At 46.2% G+C, this 18,009-nt stretch overlaps 1 protein-coding gene across 1 annotated transcript in view; it reads right to left on the reverse strand.

The window, feature by feature from the left end:
* The window catches only part of RAD50 (RAD50 double strand break repair protein), a 549,855-nt gene that overhangs the window by 279,463 nt on the left and 252,383 nt on the right, over positions 1-18,009 (reverse strand). The window contains exon 13 of the mRNA XM_082256750.1: positions 12,982-13,157. Coding sequence (XP_082112876.1) covers positions 12,982-13,157 — 176 coding nt within the window. The remainder of the gene's footprint in view (positions 1-12,981; positions 13,158-18,009) is intronic.

Here is an 18,009-nt window from a genome sequence, read left to right on the forward strand (position 1 = left end):
GCATAGAGAAGGGAAAGGGAGAAGCTGTCAGGGAGTGTATTGTCCTTAACAATATGGTATATATATATCATCAATGTGGCCACAGGTGACTCCCAATGTCACGCCAGCGTGCATGACGAGGGGAGGCACCACACCTGAGCAATCTGGTTCACACAGGCGTTAGCACCAACACTCCCTTGTGTAGTGAACGCCGGAGTGGATTCCAAAACGCCGACGTTGTGGCGGCAAATATATTGACGTCACACGTACGGCGCGGGGATGTGATGTGGGATAAGCCTGCCTGAGCCCCTGCGTCCAAAAAGGTCAAAAGAGGGAGAAGGGGGGCAGGACACATTGCAGCTCCCGGGAGCAGACCAAGGCCACCACAACCCTGCAAGGCAACCACAAGTGTACCTTTGTTCTATACTGGTATTATTTAGTAGATTTATTGTTTGTCTATACATTTTCTGTGGATACGCATGCATCTGCTCCTGATGTAATGGAGCTAAATCCATGAAACGCGTTGAGTCTGTTGATGCAAATTTATCATAATTAAGCGTTTACTTACTGTATATATATATTTCTGTTCAACATGTATTCTTGATTGTTGATATCCATAACACATATATGTTCAATATGTTAGGATCTGGTTGTAGCCTAGGGAAACCATTGTATATGGGATGTATTTTTCAATCATGCAATCATTTTATCTTTTGTTGAGGAGTTTTTTAAATAAAATTTGCTCTCAACATTACCATCTTCTATATTGTACTATAGTACTATATGTTACCATTTCACTTACATGTACATATATGAATTACCTTAGGTAATTCAATGTATTTTTACCCACTGAGAGTCACGCATCTCATTTAAAGTCCATATTCCCTTTCTCTTTCAAAAGCCGGATTGTGTTCTCTGCTAATTTGTGCAGTCTAGTTGGTAACCGTCTGGCAAATGGACATAGCTGCAATGATTGGTTGTAAGACAGGACCAGCAAGAGCAAAGATTTCCTTTAATAGGGTTTCAAAGCCTCTATCAACAGAATCTTTAAAGTGGTAGTAAACTTTGTATTTTTATTTTTACCTTCAGGTAGGCTTATATTAAAGCTTACCTGTAGGTTAAATGAATATCTCCTAAACGTGCACATTTAGGAGATATTGTAGTGAGCAAAAGCCGGTGATGTCACTAGCACATGAACTCTAAAGGAACAGCATACCTGCGCCGATCCTTCAGAGCTCTGTGCAGCAGCCGTAACGCTTACGCGTGTCATCATCGTGGCTCAGCCACTGAAGCTGCTGCAGCCCATGAACCCGGAAGGAAGACCGGGTGAAGATGGAAGCCTCTACAACGGAGGCAGCGCACCGCTGGAGGACTTTGTTTCAAGATAAGTCTCTCATATGCAATGCATACTAGCACATTATGCCTTTTATGTTGCAGGAAGTTTTTTTTTTCCTATCTTTACTACCGCTTTAAAAGAAGGAACATCATAAACAGAACAGTGAGATTCTTGTTGACAACAGAAATGGCAGGATCCACTACCGCAACAGATCATGTTTTGTTCATAAATTCCTTTTCCAGAGGATATAACTCAGCAAAGAGTTCTCTAGAAATGAATACATTTCAGGATTTGGCTACCCTCAAGCACAGCATAGTAGATTTGTATGTGCAAAAGAAAAAACTGGATTTTTGACTTACCGTAAAATCCTTTTCTCAAGTTCATTGACAGACGCAGTTCTCTCTGATACATATCAGTAGGGTAATACTACCCCCTACAGGAGTAGAACACTAGGCAGAAAAAAGTTTGAGCTATGCCTATGGGCAGTCCCGGAGGGTACACTCTCTCTCTTCCTGCATAGGATGCCAGTTTTGTATCAAAGCAGTGACAGGAAAGTAACACCAACCCAACTCAAAACAGAGGGGCGGGTACTGCGTCTGTCAATGAACTTAAGAGAAAATCAAAAATCCAGTTTTCTCTATCGTTCATTGACGGACGCAGTTCTCTTTGATTTATATCAGTAGGGATGTCCCAAAGCAGTGACATAAAATGAGGGGTGGGAACAGCAGGAAAGAACAAGTCCCCAAGGCCAAACATAGCCGGCAAGGCAACATAGGACTCATCAGCACAAAAGATGAGGCCGAACCTAAAAACAAACAGTAAACACACTCAAGGAAGGCCAAAAGCCCTCCAAACAGCAGTCAGCAAAAAACCTTGTGGCGGAAAAGAGGCATCTGCACATCCACCTTATAAAACGTGGTAAAGGTGTGAACGGAATGAAAAAAAGGTGCATATAAATACGCACAAGCGGCGCTTGATAAGGTTGTCTGCATTGAATGCGATATGTAATCGTTAAACACAATATATGCTTAAAAACTCAATGTATACAAAATACATAATAAAAGATCTTAAAACAGAGTCTGTGCAGATAGAAAGTCCGTCACCACTTTTTCTTAGTGCAGGTATAAAGTTCCACTTTGACGTTAATCAATGTGCGCTTCCACCTCACCACTCGTGGGATACATAAATATATACGCTTACCAGAAGGCTCAAGCATAAAAGCCCATAGAATAAACCAGCCTGGACTTTCTCTGCAATCAGATCCCTGGAGAAGCCGACCGTACCCAGCAGAAGTCTCCGAAAAAATTGCGGTGCATAAGAAGGGAGCAAAGATACACATAGGGCAATATTGCTTGAAAATGACATGTACCTTTATTTAAAAACTCCCCCCTTCACCCATTACACTCACATAAAAAAGGATACTGTCGACCGCTTACCGGGCTCCCGCTTGCTTCACAGCGTCCCGGAAGCTTCGGACCTCGAGGTCGTACAGCGTCCTGTTGCCGAGGTGACCGCGCAAGTCACCGCCCTAAAGCGTTTCGTCATAGGACTTCAACGGAGAGCGTGCTTGCGCGGTCACGTCACTCCTATTTATCTCATACCTCTGCCGGACATTAACCCCTTCTGCAGCCTGTCAGCCACAGCGGAGCACCGGAGTCATCAGTATTCATTGATGACGGAACCCATATTCATAGGAACACCATCAATCCGCATATAGATCGTATAGTCATCTTATATACATTGTTGCATATCGTTAAACTCAATGTTAGTACTGACTGCGGCCACAATCTATATGCTATAATTATAACATTCATCGGTCATACATGGTGCAATTGCATTAGCCAAAACTTAGACTCGCATAGCATGGTATAGCCCCGTCATCACGAGCTCTATTGTACATATATCGTCAGATTTCTCAAACCAAAACATATATACATAATAAATGCTAATGAATGTTAGTATTAAAATGATAATAGGTACATGTAATAAATATAAGAGTTATTCCATAAAGTCCTCATATAAAATGTAAACTAATAAAAGGTTAAACGATTACATTCACATGTCCAATTACAATATCCTGCATGGGTGTACAGGTATTCACCAAAAAACAGAGCTCACTGCTTGGAAATATAGTTGCAAAACAACCCAAGCAATGACTCCTGTGCTAGTCTATTGGTATCAATCATGTTGCCAATCTGTTGACAATCAAATCTCATAAAAAAATAGCGGATATAAAAAATATATAGAATTACAGAAACAGAGGTAAAGTCATAAAACTATAACTCCCCTCTTGTATATGAATTGGAACTGGAGTGATTGTCCCTCATCAATAGTCACTGATGAAGCAATTCACATCCAGTTCCACATTCAAACCTCTAGGATGGAGTACAGGTGTGAACAGACTACCAGGTAGCCGACTTGCAACCTGGAGCACAGATGCCTACAAGGCGAAAAGCCAAGGAAGCACTAGGCGCCATAGAATTAGAATGCGCCGAAACAGGGAAAGGTAGGACCCGACCCTTATATAAATAGAACTTACCGTAAAATTATTTTTTCTGAGTCCTTTGACAGTTGCCGCCCATTTGGTCAGCCTTCACTAGTGGGTAATGGCGCCCTCTGCCGGAGCAAGCTAGGCAGTTTGAAAGGTTAATAAAAAACTTTCTATACTTAGACACACCTCTAGGGAGCCATTATCCTGATCCAGTTATCACTGTTCCTCAGTTTGTAGCAAGCAGTACCGGAAGGCAAAAACACCCAGATTCAAAAACCCCAGAAGGGTGGGGGCGGCGACTGTCAAGAGGACTAAGAGAAAATAATTTTACGGTAAGGTCTTAAAAAAATTCTATTTTCTCTTACGTCCTCTGACAGTCGCCGCCCGTTCAGTCAGCCTTCAATAGTGGGATGTACCAAAGCAGTGCAGGTGTGAGGGGGGGAAAAGCAACCTACCAAAAAGGAAACTAAACAACTGGGCCAGAAAACAACCTGAGCCCACAGTGCAACAAAGCTCAAAACGAGAGCTAACCCAGAACAAAAAAAACCCCAGGAAGAGACAGGAAAAAACACGTCTCTTCAAACAACTGCCGCACTCAAAACCTTGCGGCCAAAGGAAGCATCCGAAGATGCCAGTACATCAATTCTGTAGAATTTTGTGAAAGTGTGCACTGACGACCAGGTCGTCGCTTTGCACATCTGAGCCACAGAAGCCTGATGGCGAAAAGCCCAAGAGGCACTGACAGCTCTAGTAGAATGAGCCTTTACAGGGAAACGAGGAACCTGACCCTTGCTTGAATAGGCCTGAACAATCGTCTGTCTGATCCACTTAGAAATGGGTGCCGTGGACGCAGCCGAACCCTTTCCGAGGTCCCTCAGGAAGGACAAACAGAGAATCAGACTTCCTAAAAGACTCCGTGACAGACAAGTAAACCCTGACCGCCCAGACCACATCCAAGGAATGCAAGGCAAATTCATTGGGATGCTTGGGCTTCGCACAAAGCTAAGGCAACACGATATCCTCAGTAAGGTGGAAAGTCGAGACAACCTTGGGAAGAAAAGACTGATTGGGTCGCAGAACCACTTTATCCCTATGAAGCACCAGATAAGGCAAACGGCAAGACAGAGCCGCCAACTCAGACACTCTGCGAGCAGATGTGATAGCTACCAGAAAAACAACTTTCTGGGACAACACAGGCAGAGGAATGTCTCTGATGTTCTCAAACGGAGGCCGTGGCAACATGGATAACACCAAATTTAGGTCCCAGGGAGGCAAAGGAGCTTTCCTCGGGGGAGCCAGATGCTGCACCCCTTGGATAAAGGTGCAAATCAAAGAATTAGTTGCCAAGGGACGCTGGAACAGAATGGCTAAGGCCGACAACTGACCTTTTATCGTGGTCAGCGCCAAACGCTGATCCACACCTTCCCACAGGAAAGCCAAAATCCTCGCCACCGAGAAGGAGCGGGGATGGAACCCTTGCGACTCGCACCAGGCAATATACACCTTCCAGGTGCGATGATAAATCTTCCTAGAGGTAGCTTTCCGAGCCTTCAATAAGGTAGGAATGACAGCATTTAGAAGACCCCTATCTCTGAAGACTTGGCTTTCAACAGCCACGCAGTCAAAGCCAGAGACTTTAAAGCAGGATGGAAGATCAGTCCTTGAGACAGAAGATCGTCTCTTAGCGGAAGCCGCCAGGGAGGCTCCACAACCAAGCCGCCAGGGAGGCTCCACGACCAGCTTCATGATGTCTGTGTACCAAGACCGACGTGGCCAGTCTGGGGCTACCAGAATGACCTGCATCCATTCCAAGGCCAACCTGTGGAGGAACCTGGATAACAGTTGATTTGGAGGGAAGGCATAAATCAGCCGATACCGGTGCCAAATCACCACCAATGCGTCCGTAGCGTCCGCCAGAGGATCACGGGTTCTGGCCACGAACCTTCCCACCTTGTTGTTGAGACAAGACGCGAACAAGTCCACGTCCGGAGACCCCCACCGGGCACATAGGAGGCGAAACATCTTCGGATGCAGGAACCATTCTCCCTGGTCCAGGGTCTGACGACTTTGATAGTCCGCCTGCCTGTTTTCCACACCTGGAATGTGAACGGCCGAAATCGCCGGAAAATGTGTCTTGGCCCAAGCTAGGATCTCAGCCACTTCCTTGGCCGCCCGGGCACTCTTGGTGCCCCTTGGAGACTGATGTAAGCCACCGCCGTGGCGTTGTACATCTGTACCTGAACCGGGCAACCCTGAACCCGAGTTGACCAACGGAACAGGCAGAGTTTGATTGCTTGGAGCTCCAAGACGTTTATCAGTAAGGAGGCCTCCTCCGTCGACCACGTCCCCTGGGCACAAAGCGTGCCCAGAACTCCACCCCAGCCCGATAGCCTGGCATCCGTGGTCAGCACTGTCCACAGCAGAGGCCAAGAGGACTTGCCTTCTGTCAACGTTGGTGACAGGAGCCACAACAAAAGATCCGTTCTTGTGAGGTGGCTCTGAGAAATCCTCCTGTTCAACGACTGAGGCGTTCTGTCCCACATGGCAAGGATCTCCGCTTGCAGAGTTCTCGTGTGAAATTGAGCAAATGGGACGGCTTTGAAAGCCGAAACCATCAGTCCCAGGGACCACATACAGGCACGCAGAGAGGAGAGATCGTTGTCCCTGAGGGACCTGATCTTGTACTGCAGGGTCCAGAGTTTGTCCTCCGGGAGAAAAACTCGTGCCTGAGCCAGGACCATCCCCAGGTACTGGAGGTGAACTGACGGGGTCAGGGCCGACTTCTGAAAGTTGATGGTCCACCCGAACTCCTGGAGCGTCTGAACCATGACGGACAGATCGCTCGTCAAAGTTGCACACAACCTGGACCTTAACAGGAGGTCGTCCAGATTACCGAGGACCGCAATCCCCCTTAAACGCAATAAAGCCAGCGCTGGAGCCAAAACCTTGGTGAATACCCTGGGAGCCAAAGCGAGACCGAAGGGCAAAGCCACAAACTGGTAATGCTCCTCTGCCACCGTGAAACGTAGATATCTCTGATGACGCTCGTAGATAGGGATGTGCAGATAAGCATCCCTGAAGTCGATGGAGGCCAGGAAGTCCCCTGGACTCAACAATGCCACCACCAACCTGATGGTATCCACCCGGAACTTCTGTACCCGCACAAAGCAGTTCAGAGCCTTCAGGTCCAGAATCGGACGCACTTTGCCCTCTTTCCTGGGCACCGTGAACAGGTTGGAATAAAAACCGCAAAATCTGTCCCGTGAAAGCACTGGTACAATGACTCCTTTGGCGAGCAGATCTTGTACTGCCCCCATGAGATCTCTGAAACGATCGGGAGTCAGATGGAGATTTGATGGAAAGAACCTGTCTGCGAGGCGAGATCGAAACCCGATCTTGTACCCTGAACGAATCAGTTAGTGAACCCACCTGTCCTGAATTCTGGACAACCACGGTTCCTGAAAGCAATGCAGACATTCCCCCACCCCTGAAACGGGTGAGGGCGTCCCTTCAGGAAGAGGTGGACTGGGCCGCCGAACCGGTCTGATCGGCCTTTGGCTTACCCGACCACGGCTTCTTGTGACCACCGGTGGGCTTGAATGATTTTCCTTTTTCCTGTCCCCCGAAGGCACGAAAGGATCAACGCTGAGCTTTAAAAGAAGGTCCTCCGCCTAGCGTGGGTGGACTTTCCCTTAGAGACCTGGGGCAAAAGAGTACTCTTACCCCCCGTAAGCCCCTTGATCAACTCACCCAGAGTGTCCCCAAAAAGATGACTCCCCACATAAAAGACATCAAAGTCTTTTTGGAAGCGTGGTCAGCCGACCAGCTTTTCAGCCAAATAATGCGGTGAATCGCGACCCCGACCGCAGATAGCCGAGCGACTAATGGAGCCTCGTCACACAGGTACATCCCGCCTGGGTCATCTTATCCACCATGTCAAGGTCAGTCGGAGAGGCCGACTACACCACCAGGGTGCTCTGAAGCACCTTGGACCATACCGTGAGAGCCTGAGAGACCATCACCGAAGCAAACAGATTTGAGCAGGGAGCCCGCCACCAAATACATGTGGGGGGGAAAGCGCCTCCACACACCTATCTGACAGAACCTTGAACACCAGGGAGTCCATCAAGGTGGATTTATTTAGCCTAGAAACAGTGTGGTCCACCTTAGGGGACACCGTCCAACGTTTGTCCACAGCCTCCGCAAAGGGATAGCGGTAGTGAAAACGCTTAGGCACCACAAGCATATGTTTGATGCAACGCCATGCCATTGGTCGTTCACAATTTCGTGAAACTCCTCAGGGCAGGGGAAAACCTGACCTGACTTCTGGGCCCTTCGGAACCCGAAGGCAGCCCGCTTACTTGACTGAGAAGGCTCATCGTCAAGATTCAAAGTCTCCCTAATGGAACTAATGAGTGCATCCATCACAGCGCGTTCCCACACCACCGAGGAAGATTCCTCCTCCCCCTCCCCCTCGGAACGTGAGGACAGGGACCCCTCTGGGGGGGACGTTGTCCGTGGCAAACAAATCCGACTCTGAATCAGAGGACTGGGAGGGCATAGGTTGTTTTTGAGAAGTGCATTTAGACATCAGCAGATCCACTTTGGACGCCAAAGTCGCAAGAGCAGCAGATAATGAGGCCATGGAAGAGGATGCAGGAGTATCCGAAGCCCCAACCAAGTCTGTGGGGAATTTGTGATCCTGGGAGTCCATAATTGCAATGTAAAATTAATGGGAAGCTGGCCCTTTAAAATGGCGGTTCTCGCTGACCCCCACTGCCACTTGCACTACTTGAAGAGCCCCTTCAGAAAAGGTAATAGCCACAAGAGAAACAGTTTTACCAGGAGAATGCCAGAGAAAACAGTAAAAATCCCCCCACAGTGTCAGTACTTGCCACACGCTGCTCAAGGAAGAAATGGAAGGGAGGGAGGAAGTGACCTCACACACCTAAAGGCCTATGCCCGCCCTGAGCCACAAGCTATGAAGCCCCACCACATCCCTCAGGTAAAGTAAGTGCCCCGCACAATGCCCTTAGCAGGGCTAGGGAGGCCAGAAGGGGGATATCACAGAGACCACAAGTAATGCCATCCCCAAGAGGGGACCACAGAACCGCCCAACAGGTCCTAGTCCCAGGGACAAGGGGTAGTAGTACTCACCAGTCCAGAAAAACCCATCCCGAGGGGCACTTTCGTTGCGAGGCCTGGGCGCACCAGTGACCTGCGATGCTCGTTGGCAGGCTGAGACTCCATAAGGATCTATATTATCCAGTGCGAGGCCCAGCTCTACTGTCGCTTTTAGTCCTCCAGGAAAATTCCCTGACTAACTAGCGATAGTGAGAGAAATAAAAAGCTATTTTCAAAAGAAAAAACATATAGTGGGAAAAAAATATAAAGAAACTGAGACGCTAGGTCCCAGCAAGGAAGAGCTAGCCTACTCCTGACGCTAGGCAGCATAAAACTGAGGAACAGTGATAACTGGATCAGGATAATGGCTGAGGGATGGCTCCCTAGAGGTGTGTCTAAGTATAGAAAGTTTTTGACTAACCATTCAAACTGCCTAGCTTGCTCCTGCAGAGGGTGCCATTACCCACTAGTGAAGGCTGACTGAACGGGCGGCGACTGTCCGAGGACGTAAGAGAAAAAGCACTAGGCGCCCGAGTAGTACGCGCCCAAAACAGGGAAGGGTAGGACCTGACCCTTAATTGAATAAACCTGCACCACCGTCTGTCCGATCCATCTGGGAATAGATGAAGCAGACGCAGGCAGTCCCGTTCACGGGCCATCCGTAAGTACAGAGAGCGAGCCTGACCCACGAAAAGACTCAGTAGTCGCCAAGTACACCTGGAGTGCCCACAGTAAGCAATGCACATTCCTTAGGATGTGAAGGCTCAGGACACAAGATGGGAATACAATGTTCCCGTGCAAGTTAACACCAGAAACCACCTTCGGAGGGAAGGATGGATGCGGACGAAGTACCACTTGGCCCCATGATCAACATATAGGGAGAACGACAGGACAATGTCACCAGTGCCTTCACCTGCACGCAGAGGGACACCAACCAAGAAGGCCGCCTTCTGTAATAAAGTAGGCAGGGGATACCCTCGAATACTCGCAAACAGAGGGGCTAAAATAACCGACTGCACCAAATCAAGGTCCCCAGTGTGACTGAGGTCACACCGGAAGCACCTAGAAGAAGTCACGCACCAGGGCACAGGCAGCCAATGGCCTTCAAAAGAAATTTGCCGAAACTCGACCCTTGACAGTACTCAAGGCCAACTTGTGATCAACTCCCCATTGAAGAAAGCCAAGATCCGGGACATCGAGTAAGGGTATGGGGGAGCCCACGCAATATACGACTGTCTCGTATGATGAACAAAAATCACCCTAGAAGTCGCTTTCCACGCTTTAAGCACCCAAACCCCCATCCTTCAGCACCTGACATTCAACAGCCAAGTCCTTAAAGTCAGCGACCGCAAAGTCAGACGGGAGATGGGTCCTGGAGACAATAACTCCTCCCTGAGAGGAATTCTCCAAGGAGCATCTGCGGCCAGCCTGACCAGGCCGGTGTACCAAGCTCGGTGAGGCCCATCCGGAGCCACGAGAAAGACCGTAATCCCTTCTGCCTCGATCCTGCGAAAAATTATTGGCAGCAACTTGGGAAGAGGAAAGGCAGACCCACAGTTGAGACTTGACTTACCTTGGCCCATCCATGAGCATAAAACCCCACCGAGCCCCCCCCCCCGCAGGTTTGCTCGAACGCCACGGACAACGCACTCCCCCGGCCCCCCCATGCAGCCTGCACACTAGGCCCCAGCCTTAGGTAGGCCCAAACAGTCCCCGCCATGGGAGGGGGGGTAGGAAGGTTACAACAGGACAGAGGGAACTCTGGAGTGTGAGGGTCCGACCAGCCCAGAGAAAGGGCCCGCGTTCACCACAAAATCAACCAGGGAGGGGGGAACGTTTACTCACCATACCGGGAACACAGGCGGGCGCCATCTCATGACAGGACCCTACGCCACCGGAGTAAGGGGGCTGTCGGCCAAATATGAATGCTGCGACATCAGCCTAGACCCGGTCGTGTGCGTCCTGACGAGACGTTTAACTCGCTGGGCCAGTCCCTGTCCAGCGGGACTATGTTGCGGCCGACCCAGGGTGGAGCTAAGGCCTGCACGCGCTCGATGGCCAGACTGGGGTGACCACTGGATATGGGGGTCCAGTCTGTCGCCCAGCCCGGCATAATTGCTAGAAGATCTCACAGGGAAATAGATCCGGAGAAAAAATGACTAGCTAAAAAAAATCTACATGAAAAATTTACTTCCATGCCAGGACCAAAGATCCCAGCAAGGAACTAGGTCTTTACTCCTGACTAGGCAGATTACAACTGGCATCCTATGCAGGAAGAGAGAGGGTGTACCCTCCAGGACTGCCCATAGGCATAGCCAGAAATTTTTTCTGTCTAGTGTCCTACTCCTGTAGGGGGCAGTATTACCCTACTGATATGAATCGGAGAGAACTGCGTCCGTCAATGAACGATAGAGAAATACTTTTTATGCTTCAACAACTGTTTGGTGCCCATAGGAACCTATTTTAAGCTGAGGAGGTTCCAGTTCTGCTTGACAAAGGCTAGCATGCACTGCATAAAGTGAGCTTATGTAGAAAACATATTGAATGAAGCCCTTGTTTGTGCCTCATGAAATGCAGAACGTGAAAATTCCTCTACAAGATCATCCTCTGTGCCCACCTCACCTTCCTATATATTTTCCACAAAAAGGTTAGAAGGTTCAGGGTCATACTCTTGAAGAAATGTAGGTGGTGGAGTGGCAGATGAGCACTTTTGGGCCCTGAAGACCGAAGATTCTAGAAGTGCAAAGAGTTTGTGAAAAAATTAAGAAATAGTCGCAACAAATTCTTCCTTAGTCTAATAGGCAGTTTGTTGCATTCCTGAGGATTAGAAGAAGTGAGCAGTGTCAATATAGGACCTTGCTTCACTGAAGGGGAACAGCTATCACATTGCTAGTTTTCCTCAGCGCCATCTTTAGCGTGGGGGGTATTATGCCCTTTTTTCTCAGCTCCTCTGCACCATGTCTCCGCCCATGCTACATTAAACTCCCAAGTATACTTTATGTGTTCTTGCGTGAACTGGCAGGCAAAAGTGTGTTGACCTTGCGCAACTAAGCGATCACCTGAACAGTAACACTGTGTGGGAAAAACCTGACAATTTTTAAAAGGTAAATGTTATAATAACATTGCTTACCATCAAGGCAGCAGATACATTTACAGAGGGGGATAACACAATAAAGGGAACACCACCCCACATGTAAAAGTTGAACTGCGTCACAGATACAGGGAAACCCTGTCTTAACCACACTGTAGATTCCTGGAGAAGACTAGACTTCACTCATCATGGTGGGCATACCCCTGAAGGTGTCCTAAGGTTCTTGGTGGCAAAGGAATTGATTATAACCCTGACTCTGTATAGCACCCTGCAGTTAAATACACTAATTGCACCATATGCCAACAGGATCCAGCACCCGAAGCAAACACTCCAGCTCCACTGACAGTTTCCAAGATGTATGTGTAGGGTAACCAATCCAGAAACTGCTAATGAGCCCTGAGGCAATAAGCAGTGGGGTCTTATTAGAAGTGTTGGTTGAAGAAAAAAAAGAATGGTTTAGAAAACATTTACACAACTTAAAGACTAGCAAAAATCTAATGTGCCCTGTAGTGTACAGGGTGGAATGAAGGTGAATTGGGGGTGTTCCCAGCAAAGCTTTTGCCAGTGCCCAGAAACTTGAAGGTAGCTGTATATAACCCATGGTCTATGACTTCCTGTCCTATACTGTACAATTAAAATACATACATTTAAAAGGTTAAAAAGTAATTGAAAATTAAAAACAAGCTTTTTTTTTTTTTGTACATTTTTGTGCATTTGACATCTTATAAAAAAAAAGCAATGCACTAATTAAAACAGTATACCAAATAAAAGATCTATAAGCCCTGTAAGCATTCTATAGATTGGCAAGTTAGTCACAAGTTTATTGACAAGGTAACCAATGCATAATAAAGCTGCTAAATTAAATCCTTGCATTTAAGCTTTAATAACCACTGCTAATAAACTGGTTAAGGATCACAACAAATCTAGCAGTAATATTTATATGAACATGATGTGTCTGACCTCGTTGTTTAGATGACTTTTCTATGTCATCCAGCAGACGCGTCATATCACTGTCAAAGTCTTGGCTACCGCAAACATTAAAGAGTTTTTCTTCAAAAGATCCACATTGTTCTTCTTTTTTCCGCAGCTCATTGCTCATGTGGCTTTTATTCTGCTCAGCTGACACTAGCTCCTTGCTATAGAAAGCAAAATAAAAGAGACAACATGGTTACCTAAAGTTTTTAAGCCTCTACTGATAAAATATCAGCAACAAAAAAAAAGAAAAAGTGCCATTTGTATTAGTTCACTGAAAAGCGTTTTGCATTATTGCAGCTTACAAAAATCATGTGAAATAGGTAAAAATGTTAATAGCAAATGGAAGAAAAAAACAAAAAACTTGCTTTAGATCCTTTCACTTTACCTTCCTTCACTCCACTTTTGCCTATTTACAGGAATATTTTTTTCTATTGGCTGACCTCAACTAACAGACTATAACCTTGTTGCTTGTGGTCAACTTATTGCCATCAGTAAAGGTGGGACATAGCCACTGTGTCCAGACAGCTGGAAAATGAAACTTTTGAGGGTGAATTTTTACACAGAGATTTTATGGCTGATATGTAGAGATTGCTAGGTGGCAAAGACATTACAGAAGGAGCATTAATTACTAAAGGACCAGAAGGTTTTACCCTATCAATGATCAGGCCTTTTTTTTGCAGTTTGGCACTGTGCAAATTTAACTGGTAATTGCGCATTCATGTATTAATTTAATAAATTAATTTAATTAATTTAATTAATTTAATTAATTTAATTTTTTCCACAAATACAGCTTTCTTTTGGTGGTATTTGATTATCACTGTGATTTTTATTTTTGCGATATTAACCACTTCCATACCGAGTCATAGTAATATGACGTCGGCATGGTGGTTGTACGGATCCGGGCGGGCGTCATATGACGTCCGCCCGCTCTAGCTGCTACTGCGCGCCCCCGGGGGCGTGCAGCACAGCGATCGGGGGTGAGGCTCGTCCCTCGGACATAGCCCATCCCTGATCAAGGTAAACAGCCAATAGAAATTGGCTGTTTACCACGTGATCGGCTGTGTCAATCACAGCCGATCACATGAGCGGCTCCAGCAGGAGCCGCTCGTTCTCTCTGCAATGCGCGCCCCCGGGGGCGCGCAGAGCAGCGATCGGGGACGAGGCTCGTCCCTCGGACAGAGTCGATCCCCGATCTAGGTAAAGAGCCAATGAAATTGGCTCTTTACCACGTGACCGGCTGTGTCCAATCACAGCCGGTCACAAATGTCAACAGAGAACACGGTAACTAGCTGTCACCGTGTTCTCCTCCTCACACACTGATCCTGTGTGAGGAAGAGAGTGTGGTAACAGCTAGTTACCAAGTACAGTGCACCCCAAACACACTGATTGCCCCCCCCCCCAATAAAGAGCACCTGTCACTAGCCCATCAAAGTACCCGAGTACCTGTCACCCCAGCCCATCAGGTACTCAGATGACAGGTACTCGGGTACTCTGATGGGCTGGTGACAGGTATTCAGGTACTCTGATGACAGGTACCCGGGTACTCTGATGACAGGTACCCGGGTACTCTGATGACAGGTACCCGGGTACTCTGATGACAGGTACCCGGGTACTCTGATGACAGGTACCCGGGTACTCTGATGACAGGTACTCGGGTACTCTGATGACAGGTACTCGGGTACTCTGATGACAGGTACCCGGGTACTCTGATGACAGGTACTCGGGTACTGTGATGACAGGTACCCGGGTACTGTGATGACAGGTACCCGGGTACTGTGATGACGGGTACCCGGGTACTGTGATGACGGGTACCCGGGTACTCTGATGACGGGTACCCGGGTACTCTGATGACGGGTACCCGGGTACTCTGGTGAAGGGTACTCGGGTACTCTGATGACGGGTACTCGGGTACTCTGATGACGGGTACTCGGGTACTCTGATGACGGGTACTCGGGTACTCTGATGACAGGTACTCGGGTACTCTGATGACAGGTACGCAGGTACTCTGATGACGGGTACTCGGGTACTCTGATGACAGGTACTCGGGAACTCTGATGACGGATACTCGGGTACTCTGATGACGGATACTCGGGTGCTCTGATGACGGATACTCGGGTACTTTGAGTACCTGTCAACGGAGTACCCGTCATCAGAGTACCTGAGTACCTGTCACCTACCCATCAGAGTACCCGAGTACCTTCCACCTGCTCATCAGAGTACCTGACGCCTGAAGTACCCGAGTACTTGCCGAGTACTTGCCGCCTGCTCATCAGTACCCATCACTACTCATCAGTACTCATCAGTACCTATCACGTATCAGTATCACCTATCAGCATCAGTACTACTCACTATCACCTGCCTGTCACCTGCCCATCAGAGTACCCGAGTACCTGTCACCTGCCTATCGGAGTACCCAAGTACCTGCCACCAGCTGATCAGTACCAGAGTACCTGTCACCTGCCCAACAAAGTACCCGAGTACCTGTCGCCCTTCATACAGCCACCATGTCTAAGTCCAAAAAGGTTTATATACGTCCTCCGTTTAAACCTAAATACCGGTGTTATGGCAGCAGATAGCTGCCATAACCCTGGTATTTTTTTAAACGGTGGACGGTTGGCTTTCCGATAAGGGTGGTCCCAGCGGCGGATTCGCCGTGGGATCACCCTTCCGGGATGGCGGAAGAGGTGACCCCCCCCTCCCGCCGCGTCCGGTCCTTTTCCCCGCTTACCGGACCCGCCGACAGCGGGGAAAACGATCCGGTCCCGGATCCTCACAGACAGGATGTCGAGTGAGGGCAAGCTTGCCCTCACTTGACTCTATGGTCTTGGAGGACCGGAGCTACGGAAAATGTTGTTGCCTAGCAACCGGTTTAAAGGTCCTTTTTTTTTTCATTTTATATAATAATTTTTTTTTTTTTTTTATATCTTTTAGTGTACTTGTGAGATCTGAGGACTTTTTGACCCCAGATCTCACAAAAAAGAGGTCCTGTCTGTTAAACTTTCAGTGCGAAATAGAAATACATTTTTATTATTACAGGTCAAGAATTGTGAACTTTGAGGCCTCCATTGACCTTGCTACATATTGAGTCAAAACTCTTTCAGTTTGAAACACACATTGCGTCCATTGTTTGACATGGTTTTGTTTGCCTGAACTTTGAGATGAGAAGCTGTGTCATCTACCCCCGAAAGGAAATTGTGTTGGTTAAACTTTGAATAAGAGAAACCAGAAAGATCTTAAAACTTTGTTCGGCCATGAGACATTTATCACACAATGGGCGAAACTCAATTTCGGGATAACACCTGTGTTCAATCACCTACCAGCAAATAAGCCATTGTCTAAATCATGAGAGGACAAACAAAACTGTTTGGACAAAGACTAGAATCTGTCATTTATTTACCTAAACACAAACAGGGGGATAAAGTTGTTGAAATCTACACGGAGTCACATAAACATTGTCACTTAGATTGATGAGAACTGCAAATCTCAAAATGAATTTCAGAAAATCATAAATTGATATCTTTGCCCCATCATATACAAAAGGTGTTATGGAACTATGATGTTATGACAACCTCCTACTGAGAAGTACATTATATTCTATCATATAGTAGTGTCAAAGGGTCAGAAATTTCGCCCATATTTTATAATCCAGTCCCCATATCATGAATGTACTGTTGTTAACATAATAATGCCTAAATGGATAATATTCTGATCAGAAGTAACCATGTATAGGACAAGTTACATATACAAGCTGTTGTGTATCAATATATATATAACCGTATATTTTTCGATATAATTCTTACTGCTACTAATTGAAGTCTTGGGTTAAAGAGTAAAATCCAATATATATATATTACATAAGAGATATTAAATATGAGAATGGTGGTATCCAGATTAATCTTTATTCAGATACCTGGTGGATTAAATGGACGTCATAGATGAGAGCATGATTACATTTATGTTTTTTATAATAGTCTTAAATGGAGAAATCTTTAATTAATTTTAATATACTGGTTAACCAAGAGGTGTCACCCTATGACATCACCAGTTAATGAATAAGATGTTCCAACCAATAGGAATAATGTTCCTCCCACTGGGTTTGGCTTATGATAATTTTTACTGCCCTTTTGTTCAACACAAAATAAAAAGAAACCAGAGATGTAATAGGAGACACAACACAACACACATCATATCTTGCCCAATATACATCACACTTACAACATACACACTACTAACAGCCATGCACAGACTCATCTACACAGACGACTCCATTTCAATCTGCCATGTATCTGAACCTTTGAGGGACGCCAAAAGAAGCTCCTCCCTAATTGGCCACCATCTTGGAAAAGCAGCCATCTTAAGGAACCTGGTAACTACTATTCTAAGCTAAGCGGCCATTTTAAATATGGTAATTATGCCTTGCTGTTATTTGATTATTATTCAATATTGTTTATGTACTTCCGTAAATGTTTTACATTTCGTATTTAAAGGGTAACGAAAGTACAATCCCAGCCGTATAAACCATATGTAGATTTTTCTCTAAAGAGATGATTTTTGTTTTTATAACATTTTTAATATCAGATTAAGCGCATTATTTGCGATTTTACGTCTTCCGTTTTGCATGGCTTATTCTCACTTCATCTGCAGTGGAATGACTTTCGGCCATGTGATTCGCAGACTATTGTGGTCTGATTATATAGAATATTAATTTATGGTTCATACTACACCTGGGAAATACATAATCTTGCTTTATTTTACTTTCATCGTTTAGCTAAATATCACATCGCATTTATCGTTTTAAGTTGGTATTTTATGTAAGGTTATCTCTTTGTGTCACTCAAGTATGATCATTTATGGTGAAAATATGTCTTGCGAATAAATATTCTTATATATTCCCTACTGTAGACTGTTTCACTAAGATTGGTATATGCTTTTAAAAAGAAATTAACTGATATAAAAAAAAGAACTTGGGAAAATTGCGTGGTATACTATGAGTGTCTGAACAAAATTAATTGA

This window comes from Pelophylax lessonae (assembly GCF_965119305.1).
Source record: "Pelophylax lessonae genome assembly, chromosome: 4".
Taxonomy (NCBI): Eukaryota; Metazoa; Chordata; class Amphibia; order Anura; family Ranidae; genus Pelophylax; species Pelophylax lessonae.